General features: G+C 42.9%; 1 protein-coding gene across 2 annotated transcripts in view; it reads left to right on the top strand.

Annotated features, from left to right (window-relative positions):
• ca10a (carbonic anhydrase Xa) overlaps positions 1-21,679 on the top strand; it is a 323,190-nt gene that overhangs the window by 57,488 nt on the left and 244,023 nt on the right. For both annotated transcript variants that reach the window (XM_039788744.1, XM_039788745.1), the window contains one exon: positions 2,535-2,609. In XM_039788744.1, coding sequence (XP_039644678.1) covers positions 2,535-2,609 — 75 coding nt within the window. The remainder of the gene's footprint in view (positions 1-2,534; positions 2,610-21,679) is intronic.

Raw genomic sequence — 21,679 nt, 5'->3', positions numbered from 1 at the left:
GATCTGATCAGATCGGGGCGACAAAAAAGCCGATCGGGACATTCCTTACTATTAATAATCCTACCACGGAGGGATAGAGGCTCCCATCATCCCTTGTTATGATAACCACACTAAAGCATCACAATGAAATTGACAGTGCCATGGTGTCCAAAGTGTGAATTTTAACATGTAACCAATCTTCTTTAATCAAACTAATTCTTTTCTTTCATCCAAAAGAGGCAAACAATTTATTTAGAAAGGAGCTGTAATGGCAGAGCGTGCTGCCTTCCATTTAATTTTTATTTTTTTAAATTGACTCTATATACAAACTTAATAAATGATGTTGTGCTGCAGTTTGGTCAGGGTTCAGTGCTGGGCAGGGGGCCAGCCTCCCTCTAATGGGTTTGAAAGTCCCACTCACTGCTGCTGCTTGGTTGGCCACTGCACTGATTTAGGCCCACTTCAAGTTCATTTACCATCAAAAATTGGGAGAAACGATTCATCATGTTGAGAAACAATTCGACAAACAGTCCTTTTTTTTTTTTTCGGGAGGCCAACTGCTGTTTCCCCTCCTTTTTTTTTTTTTAAACGGGTGCAGCTGAGATTATCCTCCCAGAAAATAACCTTTTCTTGGACCACGTCCAGCCGGCCCACCCCTCTGATATACAGCGAGGCTGCTTGGATGGGGATCCGAGAGGGAGGAGAGTTGTTCGGGCCACCTCAACTTCCATTAAAGACAAGCGAGCAGGGCGACCTCCAGACCCTCGATTAAGACCCGCTCCGCGCGTTCGGTTAATGAACAGCAAAGGGAAAAAAAAGTTGAGGTGTAAAAAGCAATATCCCAAAGGCTCGGCGGGTAATTCTCGGTCACAACTCTTTTCTCTGAACCGAGACCTTTACTCAGTCACCTCAATTATACTGTAGCACCCTGCTCTCATCTGGGCCTTCCTTCCACAGCTCGCACACAACATGACAGAATGCATTTCCATACTAATGCCGCGGGAGTCATCACATCACAAGGGAGGGGTGTGTGTGTGTGTGTGTGTGTGTGTGTGTGTGTGTGTGTGTGTGTGTGTGTGTGTGTGTGTGTGTGTGTGTGTGTGTGTGTGTGTGTGTGTGTGTGTGTGTGTGTGTGTGTGTGTGTGTGTTCCTGGTGATGAAGAAACATGTCAGCCGGTGCAACTGTGTGGCTCACTGATGTGTTTTAGTAGTTTTTGTACAACTATATGGCAAAGCTTGATAAACAGCTTCAGGCCATATGAATATTCATGTGCAGCATAGTATCATGAGTTGAACTACAGAATATGTAAACTGTTCTATTAGGGCTGAGCCATGAATCGTTTTCAATTTGAAAGAATGCGATTAGCTAATCGTGAAGGTGATCAATTGAATGTGAATATTTAGTTAAATGTCTGGTGTTAACATTTGGTTTAACATTTTTTATTCCTCTTTTTATTATTATATTTACTGTTTTTTCATAAGATAAATGCTGGAATAATGTTAATTCGATCACAGACCTATTTTCAGTGGATGTTTCATTTATTTTGTATAATTTTATTTAACATGACGGTAGAAGGTGTAATATGTAGATGCTGCTGTTGAACTGAGGCAGATCACACATTTCAGTTTACAGGAAAGTACTGATATTTCTGTGATTTTTATTGTTTTTTTACAGATTATTATTATTATTATCATTCCGATGTGTCACTTGCATTTTAGAGGGCCTTAGCATGCTGGAAAACTCACTGGAAATTTGCACACACGTCAGACCTGCCGAGAGCTACAAAGTTTGCCTCCCCACCTTTTGGGTTTCCGCTTTCGCATGCTCCCCCCTCGTCAGGGGCGACTCGCACCGAGGAGGCTTGGACCCTGTCATAACTGCTTGCAGTTCTAGTTATTATTATAACTTTAGCTTTTGTGATAAATGTTCTGTGTTTGACTTCCCAATGTTCCATGCTTATTCCATGCTGCCTGTTCATATCTATGTTCTCATCCCTGAATAAGATGTAGAGCAGTTTTGATGGTGTCTCATGTTATAATGCTCCATGACATTGTTTTATCTGTTACACAGGGAAATATTTATATAGCTAAACTTTTAAGAAAGAAATTGCAAATCAAATCGTAATCTCAATATCTGGCAGAAAAATTGCAATTATGTTTACCCCAAATTGTTCAGCCTTTTCAGACCTGTGTGTGTGTGTGTGTGTGTGTGTGTGTGTGTGTGTGTGTGTGTGTGTGTGTGTGTGTGTGTGTGTGTGTGTGTGTGTGTGTGTGTGTGTGTGTGTGTGTGTGTAGAGAGTGTGCAGTTGGACAAAAACAAGTGGTTGAGATCCAATTGGAGGCGTGCTTTGCTCCGAGGCCGTCTCCGGAGACTCTATTGGCCCAGGCCTCCTGCTGTGAGTAGGTTAGCGGGGCGTCTGGAAATAACGAGGGCAGTTAAAAAAAAAAAACGCCCAAACACGGCAGGGCAGCGTTTTTGCCTCTTGTCTGAATTTCAGATCCAAGTAATTAATGTCCCTGTTCCCTTTGTTTTTTCTTCCCCCCCACCCCAACAGCACAACCCAATCCGCCGAAAATTCACGAAGGATGGTGGGCGTACAAGGAGGTGGTACAGGGCAGCTTTGTTCCAGGTAAGCCTCCAAAAACAAGTCTGCAGCACTTTGATGCATGGCACTTTCTCCCAGAATACAGATTTCCCCCGCAGACACTTTAACCACACTGTGTGCTTGATCCTGAAGTCGGAGCTTGTTACATATTTAAGATAACATCGGGCCACCTTGCCACTGGCAATAGTTTTTATTTTCCCATTCTGACGAGAGCTCTCCGCCCTTCCCCGCACAGGTGACGCTTTTCCACTGATTGAGTGACAGCAGCTCACTGTGCCTTCCAACTTTTTCCATCTTGCTGTGTATCTGCGTGTCAGACCACTTATTATTTTTTTGCCGAGATTGCGTTGTTCTGCTGAGCCTTGGTGCTTTTGATAAAGCCTGCAGTTGGCTGGGTGTATGTCTACGCCAGTTCAGGACCCAGTGTGTCCTTACGGACACAGAACAATTTAGCAAAATTCAAACGGAGGACATTTAGCTGGGAGAATCGAGATTAACTTTGAGGTTAAAGGTGAAGAAGGGACTTTCTTTTGATTCAATTCAATTTTATTTATAGTATCAAATCATAACAAGAGTTATCTCAAGACACTTTACAGATAGAGTAGGTCTAGACCACACTCTATAACATACAAGGACCCAACAATTCTAGTAATTCCCCCAAGAGCAAGCATTTAGTGCGACAGTGGCGAGGAAAAACTTCATTTTAGGGAGAAACCTGGGACAGACCCAGGCTCTTGGTAGGCGGTGTCTGACGGTGCTGGTTGGGGGTGTGATGAACAGTGGCAATTATAGTCACAATAAAGATAATGGAACTATGACTAGAAATAGTAGTTGTAGTAGGTCATGGCATAGCAGGGCACTGCAGGGCTTTACAGGATGTAGCAGGGCACAGCAGAGCGTAGCAGGGCGTAGCAGGGCACAGCAGAGCGTAGCAGGACGTAGCAGGACATAGCAGGGCTCCGCAGATTGTAGCAGGACGTAGCAGGGCACAGCAGAGCGTAGCAGGACATAGCAGGGCACAGTAGAGCGTAGCAGGACGTAGCAGGGCACAGCAGAGCGTCGCAGGACATAGCAGGGCACAGCAGAGTGTAGCAGGACGTAGCAGGACATAGCAGGGCACAGCAGAGCGTAGCAGGACGTAGCAGGGCACAGCAGAGCATAGCAGGACATAGCAGGGCACAGCAGAGCGTAGCAGGACGTAGCAGGGCACAGCAGAGCGTAGCAGGACATAGCAGGGCACAGCAGAGCGTAGCAGGATGTAGCAGGACGTAGCAGGACGTAGCAAGGCACAGCAGAGCATAGCAGGACGTAGCAGGACGTAGCAGGACGTAGCAGGGCACAGCAGAGCGTACCAGGACATAGCAGGGCACAGCAGAGCGTAGCAGGACGTAGCAGGACATAGCAGGGCACAGCAGAGCGTAGCAGGACGTAGCAGGACGTAGCAGGGCACAGCAGAGCATAGCAGGACATAGCAGGGCACAGCAGAGCGTAGCAGGACGTAGCATGACGTAGCAGGACATAGCAGGGCACAGCAGAGCGTAGCAGGACATAGCAGGGCACAGTAGAGTGAGTAGGAAGTAGCAGGACATAGCAGGGCACAGTAGACGTAGCAGTGCCAAGAAGGTGGCATAGCAGGCAGAGTAAAGAGGTGGTGGAAGGATGGAGGTGGAGTTGGATGAAGGAAATTAAATATAAATATATCTGTATTGGACGCCCCTATGGAACATCAAGACAGCAGCTCCTCAGAGTAGGACAGGGATGCTAGCAAGGGTATAGCCGCCAGTGGAAAGAAAAGGTCCTCACAAAAAGTAGGTTTTAGCAAGAAGGAATGGAAGGAATTCAATAGGCCAGAAATGACAAGAATTTTAAGACAGAAATAGCAATTCAAATCCTCTCTGAACGTGTTTTAATAGGAATTCACCAACCGTTGAACAAGCAGAACATAAACTTGAATAGGAGCGCTAAAGTTTTACCGTCCAGAGTCAGGCTGTGTCAGACTGTCCCGGTGATTTTTATTTTTGGAGTTTCATTTATGCAAGCATATTAGACATTTTTGTTTATCAAATTGGCAGAAATGACAGGCAAATGCATAGATTTCTGTCATAATAAGGTAATGCAGACTCAGAATCAAGACACAGAATCGTGCTTAGCCTACTGTTGCGTGTAGTCGTCCCCCCCCCCCCAAATGCCCATTCTGAGTCAGGACAAACCCTGATGGCCATAGATCATGAAAAACATGCATATATTGTCTTGGAAATCACTCAAATCTGACAAAAACATTGAGTTGTATACAACCCTAGTGCTTGTGGAGCCAGTAGAGCCATAGCTCGCATATTCATCCATAGCCTTGTAGTTTCCACTGGGTTACACTCAACTTTGTGAATTAGGGTGGAAACATCTTTTTTTTGACATGAACGTTTTCTAAGTGAATCTTGACATATAAAATCAGGACTTTTAGGTTAAAGGTGACATATTGCGGTGTAGGCCGAGTTAGGCGAACTACCACAGTGTGGTAACGTGGTATTGTGGTGTGTACACAGCCAATAGGCATCTGTTTTCCCAAAAGCAAACACGAAGGCTTTCCCAGCATGTCCAGGCATTCCTAAATAAGTGCCTGTTTTTCCTTCCCTCTGGCACCAACCGCCCGGGCGGTTTGCTGCCCCGTTTATATCGCCGCCGTCTCTCGGAGCACTTCTCCGCGCCGTACTTGCTTTACTAACCGCCGTACAACCGCTGGAGCAGCGAAACACTATTCCCGATCCTCCTGTGGCCGTGCAGAGCATCACCGACTCCACCTTACCGTGTTCTGCAGCCTGGCAGGATTTGATTTAACAGAGAACGGAAGGTTTTTTTCACTGCAAATTAAGCCCAATTTAATGACGCAGTGAGATATAATATTCTCATTGTACTCAACTTGGACAGTGACAGTTTCCTCATCTACACTTCATCTGTTTCATCTTTTTTATAGAAATGATCAGTGCTGTCGGATCTAGCGTTTGAATACTTCCTCATCTGACAGTTATAGGGGTTCTTAACTAAAGTTGTAAGTATTTGATTGGCAGCCGAAATTATATTGTAGAAATTGAAATGTGAATAATATTAACGCCCTTGCTGGGAAAAGCAATAATACGACTTTAGTGCTCTGGTACAGTAGTGCAGTGGTGGAATGTAACTAAGTACATTTACCCCATACTGTAGTTTAGTACAAGTGTTGAGGTACATGTACTTAACTTGAGTCTTTTCTTTTCATGCCACTTCCTACTTCTTTTTAATACTTTGGTATTTTTTTTGGCATTTTGGGCCTTTATTTTTGACAGGGCAGCTTTAAACATGAGAGGGGAGAGAGAGGGGGAATGACATGCAGCAAAGGGCCGCAGGTCGCAATCGATCCCGCGGCCGCTGCGTCGATGAGGGAGCCTCTGTGTGTGGGCGCACGCTCTGCCAGGTGTGCTACCCAGGCGCCCCCACTTTCTACTATTACTCTACAAGTCCAGCTGAAATGATCAGTCCATTAAACACACAACTGTTTGGATCCTTTCCACTTTCTGAAATGGGAGGATTTGCATTTACTTTTAATACTTTAACTACATTATCCTGATCATACTTACATACTTTTACTTGAGTAACATTTTCAATGCAGGACTTTTACTTGTAACGGAGTGTTTTTAACAGTGTGGTATTAGTAGTTTTACCTAAGTAAAGGATCGGAATACTTCTTCCAGCGTCGCAGTAGTGCTATCAGAGCTCTGAGCCCTCTCCGCTTGTTTCCACGTGTTAACGGCTCATTTCTCTTCCCTGAAACGTCTCTCGGCGGAGGTCAAAACCTGCATCTTACCACGTTTTCACCCCGAAGTTTGCAAAGCAAACGCAGTCCCTGTGTCGCTGGCAGACCTTTGGAATACCGCTTATCCTTTCTGAGCGCTCTCAATTAGCTCTAAATTTGGTTAAAGGTCAGATTAAACTCTAAGTGCTGCACCCGTTCTCCCTTTGCTGTCACCTCCTCGCCATCACTATCACTCACTGTTGTTCTTTCTTTCTTTCTTTCTTTCTTTCCTTCGTGCATACATGTCTGGCTGAATCATTTCTTCCAGCGCTGGGCCGCTCGCTTTGCTGTAATTAATGGAAGCGTGCAGGACACGTGTGATTCATTTCATTTATGCACCCATTAGTCTGTGTCTGGTGCACTGTTTCATAAGTCGGCTGAACTTTAATTAACGTCGCAGTGCAACTTTCAACTTGAGTGCCTGCTGTGTTGTAAAAGTCTATTTAAACCAATTATAATGTCAAAGGACCAAAAATAGGACCGAAAAGCAAATAATAAGCTACCATTTGTAATGCTGCAGATATTGAATGTAACAGCACTACCAATTTGATCTATTATTGTTATTACTATTATTGTGCCTCATTCCCCAAACAGTCTTAAGAACTAATTTGTTCTTAAACCCCATCTACGCAGTTTTCACAAAGATTCTTGCATTCACCAGTGTTTTCTTAGTTGGGATTTGTTCTGAGCTAACAACAGAATCTACTCGCACTCAAGAGCACTCTTACGCACAATTGAGAGCTGGCGTGTTTGCGCAAAATAAGTAGTTATACCGTTTTCGTCTGTTCTAATTTAAAACGTCATACTTTTTTTTCAGACTCAGTGGTGAGTGAAACTGAAGCAGAGGGACAGAGCTGTAGCCGAGCCATAGTAGAACACTTTTTTAATTATTAACTTTATCGGTTATGACGCAAATAAAACACAGATAATTTGCAAACTGCCAAAAAACGGCCCGATAATCGGCCAGGGCCGATAATCGGTCCATCCCTAATGCACAGAAACACAAACGTGCAGATAAAGCTTCATATCCTCAATTATTTTTCCTTCTTTGTTTTGAGCATATCAATTGGTTAGATAAAATGATTAGTTTAATTACAGATTATCATGAATTGGTACAGGTCAGTCTGTATTTAATGACATCAGCCATGTGACAGAAGTAGGCTATACTTAACTATATCATTTTGATTCATGGAAAATGTTATGTATGGTTTGCAAAAATGGGTACTGCTGGTCCATGAGATGAGAGAAGCAAAGCGTGTGAACGGTGTGCATCGACAAGGGGGATGGGACTGAGAAGTTGTCGATGTTCACATTTTTTGGCTAAGTCCTGGATCTTCACAATCCTACCTACGGCACCTTTAATGTTGTGATATACAGTAGGTCTTAGATTTCATTCATAAAGGTCCTAAAAAGTCTTAAATTTGACTTGTCGAAACCTGCAGAAACCTTTTAACATCTTTCGGTAATTATGAATCCCTTACATTGCTAAAGACCTTATTAAAATGGGGTATGTTTGGCAAAAAATTCAGTAAGGTTGACCTGGGTATTTCTTTGTCTGAGTAAGAAAAGATGTTTTAGGAGCCGTCTGAATGCTGTGGTATTTATGGTATGGAGCCACCTCGTGACTCTGTGTTTCTTGCTGTCTGGATGTGTAGCAGCGGCTTCATGTGATCAGAGATAAGCATGGGCGAGATAGAAAGATTGATTCACAGACGGAAGGCCTCTGACTGCAGAGGGCTGTGTGCATGCGACTTTCTTAAATAATTGATATTGTCACATTTATGAACGTTTGGCGATGTAGAATGGGAGAAGCAGGTTCTGATTGTATTTAGATGAGAGTGTACCAGGGAGGGCTGTTGATGCTGTCAATTTAAGGGAAAAGGGCTGCTGGGTAATGTGATTTTATACCCTTTTATATACTCGTATACTCTTTTAGTTTGGACCAGGAAAAACACAATTTAGTTCCTCTCTGCACTGCAATGTATACAGATGGATGGCAATAAAGTCTCTCTCATCTCTTATACCCTGCAGGGTTCAACAATGAGGGTTGCCCGATGGCCCGAGGCAAGTAAAACGCCACGTCGGGCAAGTAAATATAGCAACCTACTAGGGCTGCACAATATAGCGTTTTTTTTATCATCATTGCGATATCAGCTGGCGCAATATACATATTGTGAAAGGTTGCGACATATCGCAATAGACACTACGAGATTTTTTTTGTGTTAGTTGAAAGAAAATATCAGTAGACAACTGCACTTTAAAGTGTAACTGTTATTCTTTTTTAGTGTTGCCTGTTATTGTCAATTCAATGTTCAATTTGTTCAATAAAAGAATGTTAGAAATGATTTCCTTTTATTCGTTTTAAATTCAACAAGCAATTTGTTGTATTTTAGAAGAATATTGAAAGCAACAGAAAGGCAGAACTGAGTACATTTTACTGTCTGTTAATTTATCGCAAGTAATATCGTTCTCGCGATATTCAACAACGTTATCGCGTATCGCATGTTTTCCTCATATCGTGCAGCCCTACAACCTACTTGCCCGTTCGGGTATCATGGCATCATAATCATTTGATTTGAATGTGCCGTTGGCACTTGATGGTTTTGCCGTTTTTCGTCTTCATTTTTTACACTTTTGATGCTTTCAACGTTTGACGTTTTAGTTTACATTTCTGACGCTTTTTGACAATTGACTTCAGGCAAGTAGATTTCGTTTTTACTTGCCTGACTGGACAAGTGAAAAAAAAACAAAAAACGTAGCGTTGAACCCTGACCTGATCCTTTGATTTGCATGGAAGTCTTATTAGATCTCTACTAGATTTCCATTTAAGTCTTTCTCTTTGCCTTCCAAGGCTGTAGCCAGGATCTTAGAAATACTGATGCCTCGAGTCCAAGTCCAGTCGAGATTTGACCGAAATGACATATGTCTTGTTCTGTAAGCACATTTTGTGATGAATGCTGGTTGTCAGCAATAACCTTGGAGACCAATACATTGTGTTTTCTATGACTGCTTCACAATAACAGCCCCCGCTCCATGATAGTGTCACCAGTTGAATGCTTTTAATGTGAACAAGCAGCATTAGGTAATGTAGCATTAGCAGAAACGTACACACATACAGCTCTGACACCCATGAAGGTGAGTGAACAGTAAACAGTGAGGCTGATATCAATGAGATACATTTACAAACAATAATGTGAGATTCCTCATTTCCAGCATGGGAGCGGTGGACTACGCCACCATTTAATGAAAACAACTTTATAGAGATTTAATTACATAAAGTAACGCGTGCATGGAATGGCTGTTCACTGACAAAAACGAGGACTATAAACAGTATCAACAATGGGTTTTTCAAGGCATTTTCACGCCTATAGTTTGTTTGCTCTGGTCCAAATCAGTTGATGAGTTTGTAAACTTGGAGCGATTTCTCCTTGGTTTGGTCCACAGAGAAAAATCCAAGCTTAAAGTGATGGTTCGGAGTAATTTCACCCTAGGGTCCTTTGCACCATGATCTCGAGCCAAACACCCCCCCAGAAGCTTTTTTCACCTGGGTCGAACATTGGGAGCGTTAGCGTAGCGTAGCGTTATCAGCTGAATAGCTTAGCGCAGAGGCTAATGGATCCGAAGTGTCTCTTAACATTACCCCACTAATAATGCCCGAAATGATACCAAACGTCTACAGTAGTACAAATAGGTTATGTACTCATAAAACGATGGATTGTAAAATTTGTAAGTACACCAGAAGTTTATGTAAATAACACTTGCCTGCTGGCTTCTGCTCTCTGCTGCTGCTGCTGTTACTACCGGGCAGTAAGAGTGCTTAGGGACATCTACAAATTACAACACCGAAAAGAGATGCAACAAAAATATTTATTAATTTAATGATTAAATAAGGTAATGTCTCCAAACTTACCTCAATTATTACTTGTCTCCTGCTAGTTATACTACAGCACTTACTTTAAAAAATAAGTTAAATTAAAAAATATTTTTGTTGCATCTCTTTCGGTTGTAATTTGTGAAGCGGGCCCTAAGCACTTCGTCTTACCGCACCAACAACATCAGCAGAGAGCAGAAGCGAGCAGGCAAGTGTTATTTACATAACCTTCTGGTACTTACAAACTTTACAATCCATCGTTTTATAGTCATAACCTATATAGACGACCTTATGTATCATTTCGGCATTATTATTAGAGGGTTAATGTTAAGAACCACTCGATCCATTAGCCTTCTCGCGCTAACTATTCAGCGGCAACGCTACTCATGCACTAACTCTCCCAATGTTAGACCCAGGTGAAAAAAGCTTCTGGGGTGTTTGGCTCGAGGTCATGGTGCAAAGGACCCTAGGGTGAAATTACTCCGAACCATCACTTTAAGCTAACCCCCCCTAACCCTAACCCTAACCCTAACCATGCAAGAACGTACGCTCCTCTTATTGGTCGGATATGTCTGGGGCGGGAGAACGAGAGTAAATACAGGACGAAGGTCCTCTGTTCTGGACTAGTGCATATTTCTAACTTCTCCATGGTCAAACCAGCTCATTTCATTTAAATAATCAGACATTGTTCCGAGAGCGTAGGGCTGGGCGATATGGAGAAAATCAGATATCACAATATTCTTGACCAAATACATTGATGTCGATATTGCGACGACATTGTAGGGTTGACAATGGGTGCTTTCACAAAATATTTTTTACAATGAGATTTTGTATAAATAATCATTAACCACCTCATCAAGCAGGTCTCGGTACGCTTCTGGTGCGCACCCGAGATCGCCGCATTCCCACCTGCCCAAACCAACCGCCACCGGCGGGGCGAACCAACTCTAGGGCCATTCAGAATGAGGCAGAATGATAATTTCTCTTGACATCTGAATGCGGTTTCAAAACACTGCCATGGATGACCTTGTGGTGAGCCAACAGAACTCATGATTTGGGTACCTCTGTGCGGTCATACTCCTGCAGCTAGTCTGCCAGTTGGGAGAGATGTTTACGGGGCATCACTGCAGAGTTTGCAGCAGTGGTGTTTCCCCCATGTTAGGTCCCGCCTGGGACGAGAGGAAGAGCTACAGACAGTGCTCGGACACAAGGATGCTTTTATGGAGCTAATGGTGTAACAGCAGAGAAGTTCCTCTGGCTTCCACACACACACACACACACACACACACACACACAGTGTACTGTATGTGTGGAAATAGTCAGGATGAGTGATTCTGTTAGTCATTGTTACATATCCAATAATTAGGCTCATTTCAAGCAAATTAAAGCTCCTACATAATTCAAAGTAATTAGACTTGAGAACTGTTTTGATGATACATTAGAAATACATGCTGCTCAGCCGAAGGGCGGTGACAAATAAATCCAGTGCTGTCATTAACCTTGACTTATATCTTGGGGGAGGGAGGGAGGGGGGGGAGGCGGTGCACAATCACGGAAGGCTTGTATCCTGTGGACGCGCCAGCAGTTTTTTTGTTATTAGAATTCCTCATGGGGGCGGCAGAAACTACGCACTATAGCTTTTGGTAACAAGAATAGCTTGTGCTAGCTGCTAGTGTATGCTAACGTTACCTATGTTACATAGCAGCCGCCTCGTTACAGGCAGCCGGCCTAGGACGGCCTGTTCAATTCAATTTTATTTATAGTATCAAATCATAACAAGAGTTATCTCAAGACACTTTACAGATAGAGTAGGTCTAGACCACACTCTATAATTTACAACAATTTGAGTAATTCCCCTATTCTATTTTGAACATTCAACATCAATTGGAATGTGACTATAACTTTCATATTGTTATACTTGATGATCATATCACAGCCAAGGGCTGTCATTTGGATGCAAAGCAACAACCTGTCACGGCCTGAGCGTGAACTATTGCCTGAATGTGTAATGTTGCCTACAGTGGAATGTATACTCCATCCATCTTCGTGTCCCATTGACTGCCTCCCATAAGTCATGGGCCGCATTGATTTAGCGAGATGTTTTTAGGCTTCTAACATCACGTCAATCCATTCCTTTATTGCTGTCACAGTACAGCTTTGATATGGCACAGCGTTGCAGCTTTTATATATTTTCTAGTTGCAGGCCTGCTGAAATTCTCGTTTCGTCTTCGGGATTTCTGACAGCAGGACTTAAAGCTCTGTGGTCTGAAGTTGTCCTGTTTACTCTGAAACACTTCCACAAACGGAGTCAAATTAAGTTGTAGTAATTCTGGGAAAGCTGATTTGCCAGCAATGAAATCTAACAAACGGGTATCTGCTCACAAACGGATGGCCTTCACCATGTTGAATGAGCTATTAATGAGCCAGTTAAGAGTTTGGCGATGCCTACTTGATATACTTGGAAGAGTAGCCTGGTGCATTTACTGAAAGAATCTGGACACTGTGGCTGTCATGTCAGCCACTCCTCTGCTTTAAATGGGATAAAAACCTGTTGGCACAAGTGTTGAGTTGACAGTATGCAGTGCTCCACTTAGGATTAGTGTCATGCTTTTTGCTGTTAACAAAGCGTGGAGGACAGCTTTTTTCTCTTGTTTTTTTTTTAAGATTTCTTTTTTGGGGCATTTTTGGCCTTTATTTTGACATGACAGCTGAAGACATGAAAGGGGAGAGAGAGGGGGGAATGACATGCAGCAAAGGGCCGCAGGTCGGAGTCGAACTCCGGCCTGCTGCGTCAAGGAAAAAAACCTCAATATATGGTCGCCCGCTCTACCAACCGAGCTATCCAGGCGCCCAGAGGAATGTGATAGCATCCGATCTAATCACCACACCTTATCTTCACATCTCCACATCTGATGCTCCATTTTCCAAGGCCGTCAACTGCCGTCAGAGCATTTTGTCACAGCTTCTCATCTCCAGATTTTGATTTTAATCCTGTGTTTTCCCCTCCTCATGCTCTTGTTCCTCCTCATGCTCTTCTTTGATAGCCACTTTTGTTTGGCAGCAATCAAACAAGTGGTGGCCGTTTTTCCAGCAGGCTTGTGAGCTGATTAAACGTTTTTTTTGTTGTTGTTTATTTTACATCCCACTGAGACAAAAACCAAGCACCAACAATAGAATTGTAGCCGCCAGTTGTAAAGTCCAATAGCCAGTGTTGTGAAAAATCCCCTTAAATGTTTCATTTTCACTGAATACTCCAGCTAAGCTCCCCTCTGAATCAATGGAGGAGACTAATTGGCAGGTACTTTGTATATGTCTGGCAGGTAGCGAGCTCTTCTTCAAGTGACAATCGCTGATCGAAAACCAATTAAAGGCACAGACCACGCACCATTTGCCACCAGCAGTTTTATGGGAAGAAAATGGATATTCGATAGCACATTGCCAGCTTGATTTGAGTGTACCCAAGCCAGCCCCTGCACTGGAGCTGGAAATAAGGCCCGAGCTACTGTGGCTAGGGCTGGGTACCGAATTCAAAACTCTTTAGGCACCGACCGAATTGCCTCTAAAGCAGAGATCTTCAGCAGATCTTCCAGGACCCCTAGGGGGTCGTCAGAGTCACTGCAGGGGGGCCTCCAAATTCTTGTAAATTTTTAAAGTAAAAAAAAAAAAAATTAAAATGTCTTAACATGAATCCAACATATTAATAGCAAATATAAATTCGCACTGATTATGGAGTTACTGGGCTATAGGTAAGGTAGTCACTAAGGCCATCCACAGATACAGTTCATCCTGAGGATTCACTGTGCCACATGTATGTAAAAATGAAGGAAATAGAAGAAAATAATAAGAGCAATAACGGTTATATGTACACTATAACGCTCCTTGTATTTATGTATACAGATTAATATACATATGAATATGAAAAAGGCATATTGTACAGGTCATTATTTACATGTGGGGAGAATATATACATATATACTGTATATATATATACTGAATATACAGATGAATATGAGATGGCATATTGCACAGGTCACAGTATTCCATGCACTAAAAATGTATGTATAAAGGCTTTAGACCGCCCTACGTGTTATTGTAGCCCCAGTTTAATATGCAACTTAATTTTATTAAATATGTGTAGTAGTGGGTCCCTTATTCGTCTCTTTCAGTTAAGGGGTCATTGGCTTAAAAAACGCTGAAGACCCCTGGTATAGTATATGAGAAAAATGCCTCGTCATTCAATACCCAATTTCAATACCTAAGGAGTAAATGTCTGTCTAATGTTGCACGTCGTAGAGACACACAGGAAAAACTTTGAAAAAGGATTAGTGCCGTGTGTAATGTTGTAATTTTTTTTTTTTTAAATGGATTTTTATAAATTTTTTCAACATTGGCATAGTAGGTAAAGTATCGCTCATGAACAGATATCAAAGTCACTGTATTGGGATCGGTACCGGTATCTAAACATTTTGAACGCTACCCAGCCCTAACTGTGGTGTGGGGGCAGGTCTGATGAGAAGAGGCCTCCCACTGGTTGGGTCAGTGGCAGGAGATGGTTTGTGACAGCCAGCACTGCACTCCAGACGCTGTTTGATGGGCCTCGAGCATCTAACTAAACAGATTTGGCCCCAGGGGAGACGACAGTGACGGGAGAAATTTCTCCTACCTATCACGGTGAAATATTACCTCCTGCACTGTTATGCTGCTGCAATATGTTTTCACTTTGGTAGACATAACAGTCTTTTTCCTTTATTGTGCGTGCAGACATTTGTTACATCCAGTAAAACACTTACACAGCCTCACTGAACTCCGGACTGAAATGCACCTCCTTTTTTGGAACCCACGAATAATCAGTACAGTTGTGTTGTGTGCTCCAGACACAAATGGAAACATGCAATGATGGGGAGTCTGTAGCATCAAAGGGTGTGGCTGCATTCAGGTCCAGATATGCATTTGCGGATACAAATCGCTCTACGTTCATTTGTGCATTGTGTTTTACAAGTCACAAATTAGAGGCACAGATACAACACAGATTTATGAATACAAATCACTCTGCATTCATTTGTGAATTGTGTTTTACAAGTTGCAGACTGTTTTAGCACCATAGTACACACACGCATGCACACACACGCACACATGCACGCACACACAGACACGCGCACTTGCACGCGCACACACATACACGCTCGCACACATGCACACACGCACACACGCACACATACGCTCGCACACATACGCGCATGCACACACACAGGGAATTTATTCCAACAATGTAAGCTGTATTCACGTTTTTGGTAACCTTCTGTCAATTTCTAATGTGATATTTGGAAAATCCTACACAAACACACACACACAGACACACACACATTTACACCTGCACAAAGATACACGCGGTGACAGCTGTGGGCATTAAGTGGCAGTGTGACGGATGGAGTTCAGACAGGATGGCCCTGTATTTACCCTCCACTGACTGACAGCAGAGAGAGAGGAGAGAAGGAAAGAAAACGGGTAAAAAGAAGGAGAGGAAACGGGACAGGAGCCGAAGTAGGCGAGGAAGATAACCAGATGAAAGGAAAACATGAGAGGAAGAAGGAAGGAGAGGAGCGAATACAAAATGAGAGAAAACCGATAAAGGGATGTGAAGGACAATGATATACAAGGCTAGATATCGCCTTTAATTTTGCATATCGTGATTTGCCATGTGTTGTCTTTTCCTGGTTTTAAAGGCTGCATTACAGTAAAGTGATGTCATTTCACCAGACTTCCTAGCTGTTCTATTATTTGCCTTTACCCACTTAGTCATTCTCCATAGTCAATCCTACAATATCGCCGTAATTTTGACTGATTTATTTAGTCAAAAATATCGTGATAATTGATTTTCTCCATATTGTCCAGCTCTAATAAAAAACTATAAGCAAGTTAAGGGAAGAAAAGAGGTAAGGACACAAGAGCAGACAGTTACAGAGGGCGGCGCAATTTGAACAAGACACAAGAAGAAATGACTGCAGAGAAGGAAAAGAGACGGGGGGGGAAGATGAAAGAAGGGAGATGAGAGGACGGGGGAGATGGTAGATGGGCAGGGAGGGGTTGAAGAGAGAAGTCAGGTCCGAGTTAGCCCAAGCGAGGAGATGAAAGCAGAGGCAGCTGAGTGGAGGTTGGGAGAAAGAGAGCGGGGGGGGGATAAATGGAGTTGAAGGTCGGGGGTCTTGAAGAGCCACGCAAAGAAAAAAAAAGTTATGAATTGAAAAATATTCTTTACGGTTGACAGTAACCCTGTGATGAGGGGCGCAGACACTTTTCCTCACCTCTTCAAATCCTTCAATTGCACACCGGTCAGTGTCAATCTGTCAATCACCCAGCCCCTGAACGCACCACCGGCCTCCCAACACACAGACAAGAGGAGACGCTGCTTTCACACTAGGGCTGCACAATATATCGTTTTTTTTTTAATTGCCATCGCAATATTAACTGCCGCAATACACATATTGCGACATATTGTGAGATACACATTACTTAAGTAGAAGTATAGATACTAGGGTTTGAAAATACTTCTGCAGAAGTTGAAGTATCAACTCAAGCGTTTTACTCAAGTAAAAGTGTAAAAGTACTGGTTTCAAAACTACTTAAAGTCTAAAAGTAAAAGTAATGTAAGGGGCACTACCCCACTACCCCACCTCCACAAAAAAACAGGCCATATTAAAATCATACCTGCAAACTCAGAAGGGCTGAAAAAGGGGACACATCTCTTCTGTGTTTTTCAGACAACGGCAGCTACAGTCTGGTGTTACAATCCTCTCCGGTGAAATACAGACACACTTTTACACCGTTTAGCTGTCAGCATTTTAACCGTGTTTACTCCATCTGCTAGCTAACAGTAGGCTAACGTTACCTGCTGTCTGTGTACTGTTAACTAGCATCCCGTGTGGCGATGTTTCAGTTCCCTCTAACGTCCGTTTTCGGAGCATCAGAGATAATCAAATTCACTCTATCCGGATGGCGCGATTTATCTGGATAGGTTTTTTTTTGTGTGTGTGTTTTTAAACGATGACAGAATTAAAACAAGCCGAACTTAAATAGGAGTAACAAGGCTTTTTTTTAAATGTAAGGAGTAGAAAGTCCAGATAATTGCGTGAAAATGTAAGGAGTAGAAGTAAAAAGTCTGCTGTAAAATAATTACTCCAGTAAAGTATAGATACCCAAAAATTTCTACTTAAGTAAGGTAACAAAGTATTTGTACTTCGTTACTTGACACCTCTGTTCAATTCAATGTCCATTGTGTTCAATAAAAGATTGTTAGAAATTATTTCCTTTCATTTGTTTTAAAGGGGTGATAGAATGCAAAACTGATTTTACCTTGTCATAGTTGAATAATGACAGAATGATAAGTTTAGTGGGTAACTAGGACATACATAGAACCTCTAAATCCCATTGACATCTCTTTTCTCTGCAAATCTCACTATTTGAAACTGCCTCTGAAAACGGGCGAATCTCAACGAGCCCCATAGTTGACGTCAACTATTGCGGCTCCTCCTCATTTGGCTCTAGTCTCTCTCTTTGTCACGCCCCAACATTTGCATAGGCTACACAACTAGTCTTCTGAATCTAGGTCGTTCAGATCTCAGAAATTGTATACATTGTTCATCTGCTATTTTACCATAAAATTCACTTCTGAGACTTTTTTATGCGAGAAATCAACTATGTAGAGGTAAAATATGGGCCGTTTTACAAAAATTGATGTCTAATTGCAAATTTTGTCCGACTGTGTGTCGGAGTTCAGAGGCTGGTGCTGCCTGTGTAGCTGCCTCGCCGCCTGGCCTGCCTTCCTCTTCACAGACCCCGGCCTGCTGTGAGGTAGATGGAGCTCAGTCACGGCTGGCAACCCACAGCACTTCATACCCGCGCAAAGTCACCGTTTTGGGCTAATGGACTACGAAACGCCGCTGCTCTGACAGAGCTCCAGGGCCTCCAACTCCCCTCTTCCTGCTAGCTAAATGCCCGGTGTATGTGAGTGAAAGCGCGGTCAGCAAGCTTGTTACGCCAGCATTCTCTTACCACAGGTTCCAGTTAATCTTTTAATGTGTGTAATTATAATGTGTTGAGTTATTTAAACAAACGATTGGGGAAATAAACGCCACTTGTCCGTGAGTCTCATTGATAGAGCCTGCGGCTGGATGGAGCTCTATCAATGAGAGCTAGCTAGCTAGCCTCCTCTTAGAATTCCTCTGGAATTCAAAAAAATTCATTAACTTGAAATCGGACACCGTTGTTAGCTTTATAAGACATATAGTTAGATGTTGTATAAGTGGCGTGACGAAATTCAAACTGTAAATATACTCGAATTACGACCAAAAATGAAGCTAACTAGCCGCAATCTGTACACATAGGATTGCAGGGACAGTCGCAGCTAACGAAACCCTTACAGCTCACAAATATTCATTAACTAGAAATCGGACACCGTTGTTAGCTTTATAAGACATTTAGGTATATGTTGTATAGCTAAGTGGCGTGACATGTGTGTAACATGTGGTAAGAGATTGCTGGTGTAACAAGCTCGCTGACCGCGCTCTCACTCATTAGCCCAAACGGTGACTTTGCGCGGGTATGAGGTGCTGTGGGCTGCAGCAGCCGTGCCGGAGCTCACTCGAGCTCACAGCAAGCCGGGGTCTGTGGAGGAAGGCAGGCCAGGCGGCGACCCTGCAACACAGGCAGCTGAACTCCGACACACAGTTTTACCAAATTTGCAATTAGCCATCCATTTTCAGATCGAAGGCTAAAAACACATCTCTTCCGACTAAACCTCGGTTAAAAAAAAAAAAAAAAAAAAACTCTTTAACCTGCACTTTTGTTTCTTTGTAGATTAGCTTATTTAAAGCTAATGTACTTGCACTTACTACTTGTTGTCTAGAGTTTGGACCTTCTCAGTTGAATGCACTTAATTGTAAGTCGCTTTGGATAAAAGCGTCAGCTAAATGACATGTAATGTAATGTAATGTAATTTTCGTAAAACGGCCCATATTTGAGCATTATATAGTTGATTTCTTGCATAAAAAAGTCTCAGAAGTGAATTTGGTAAGGAAACATTGCAGTGTCTGGAATATGAGATTCTGTCGCGTTTCTAATGTGTCTGTATTGGGAATTCGCTCAATCAATCAGCATGCGATCTCTAATGCGTGTGTATGGCGATTCGCTCAACCAATCAGTGCGCGTCTCTAAGTGTGTGTACGGGGATAAGGCTCAACCAAGCAGCGCGCAGCTCATCTAAATATTCATAAGCATACCATATTTGGAAGAAAAGCTCTTGTTACAAATAGGGCCAAAACACAGGGTTGCAGAAGGGGCAATAAAATATCAACCAGGCCATTTTCAGCCCAACTAATGTTACATACCCCATTAGGAGACCATAAGGAACAGTGTGAAATACCCTATATAATCATTCTATCACCCCTTTAAATTCAAAAAGCATATGCTGTATTTAAGCAGAATACTAAAAGCAGCAGAAATGCAGGAATGAGTACACTTCAATATCTGTTTATTTATCGCAAGTAATATCGTTATCGTGATATTCAACAATGTTACCGCATATCGAAAAAAAAAATTTCACACTCTCCTCTCCTTTCTTTTACATACTGATCACTTACGATACGCTCGGTTCCAAACCGGCTGTCTGGTTTACTCTGTACATTCACTCCATCCTTATTTAAATCTGCCTTTTTTTCGGATTCTTTTGCTCAGTTCATTGACGTTGGCTCCGCTCGGCTTTCAAACTACCAGCTAAATATCGGCTTTCTTCATTCCACTAATTAAAAGCATGCCGAAATGTTGCAGTTCAGCATTTTTATCAGCTTTGATTATTTGTTTAAGTAGCTGTCCTGATCTTTTGACTGCTGTCGTATGGTGACAACTAACTGCAACTAATGATTATTTCTATCATCCTATAGTCTGTCATATACTTACTCCAGCTAATTCCTCACTCTCTAAAAAAAAAGTCTGAAAATGGTACAAAAATATCACAAGTTTCAGCAGCCCAAAGTCATATTTTATAGTTTCCTTTGTTAGCCAATGCACTGCCTATCCACTAAGGTCGGATCGGTTTGGTCTCACTTGCAGGGCCGTGAAGAAGAAGAAAATTACCAGTTTAACACGTTTGCACATTTTTTTGGGGCTTTTATTACCATGCATACTGTACACACTTGACCTTCGGAGCCCTGACACACTCACCGGGACACACACACAAGACCCACCGAGTCAACAATGTAATCATAAAGACTACAGTCGTAAGTCAGATGGCGTTCATGAATACTGTCACATCTGGTCCAAACATCCCTATGTGGTTACAGCGCCCGGGCTTGTTATTCATCACACAAGTGTGCATTTGATCCGCCCGTCAAATCGTCCCATCCCAAATGAGTCAGCGCTGTGTGTGTGTATACGCCGCAGATATGACGTGATGACCTGCTTTATATCTCACCACGGGCATCTTTGCCAAATAGCATTTCCTTTTTATTGATACTGACACTGTGTACTGAGGGGATTACATATTATGATATAAGTCAAATAATCTGTCGTGGTCTGAGCCCGGTGCAGGACAAAGCGGATTACAGAGGGAAACACCCGCTTACATCTGGGTCTCGTCCCGTCCCGTTTGTTTAAGGTTATATGCTCTCCGTCTGCGGCTGTGTTGTGTGTTTAGCTTCTCAGAGTGGCAGTTAGGAGAATGAGCGCACACTGTGTGTGTGTGCCGTGCAGCTGTGTACCTACAGTACAGTAAATCGCTGATGCTTGTACTCCAGTCTTCCCGTTGATTTACATCGCCTCGGTAAATCGTGTTGAACTCCTTACATACACCCCCAGAGGGACACAAATTGCACGCAGCGCTGAGGACAGATTGCTTACAGATGCCACAAGGCGCTTTATGATTCACCTCCGCTCCTTCATATATGGTTGGTTAGTAATCTGAAGCAAAAACAAAGTGATAAAAAATAAAATAAAATACATGTCACGTTTTTCTTTTTTAGATTGCTATTGTTTCCGCGGCTTCGGTTTGCGATTCTTCAACAATGAGCAACCACGCAGCCACAGGCGGGCGAATAAAACAATCACTACGGAGTGACTCGCTGTTGGTAAAACTTCTTTTTGTCTTCGAGGATCTGCAGAGGAATGTCAGCCGAATGCAAAAAGCCGAGTATTACATCACGGCGCTTGTGTCGTGGCGCCTGCCGTGCTCGGAGAGATGTAAAGATTAAGCTGCATCCTCGGGCTGTCTGCGCGCTCTGTTTTGCTTATGGAGGCAGAATAACAGCTTGCATAGTACGTGCGAGGTGGCTGGCGGAGGGAGGGGCGGTCTGAAGACATTATGCAGAGTGCACCGGCAGACACTGATGGCTTTAAATGCAGACAGATCAA

This window comes from Perca fluviatilis, chromosome 21, assembly GCF_010015445.1.
Source record: "Perca fluviatilis chromosome 21, GENO_Pfluv_1.0, whole genome shotgun sequence".
Taxonomy (NCBI): domain Eukaryota; kingdom Metazoa; phylum Chordata; class Actinopteri; order Perciformes; family Percidae; genus Perca; species Perca fluviatilis.
The sequence above is the reverse complement of the archived record's forward strand: the minus strand, read 5'-3'. Positions and strand labels throughout refer to the sequence as shown.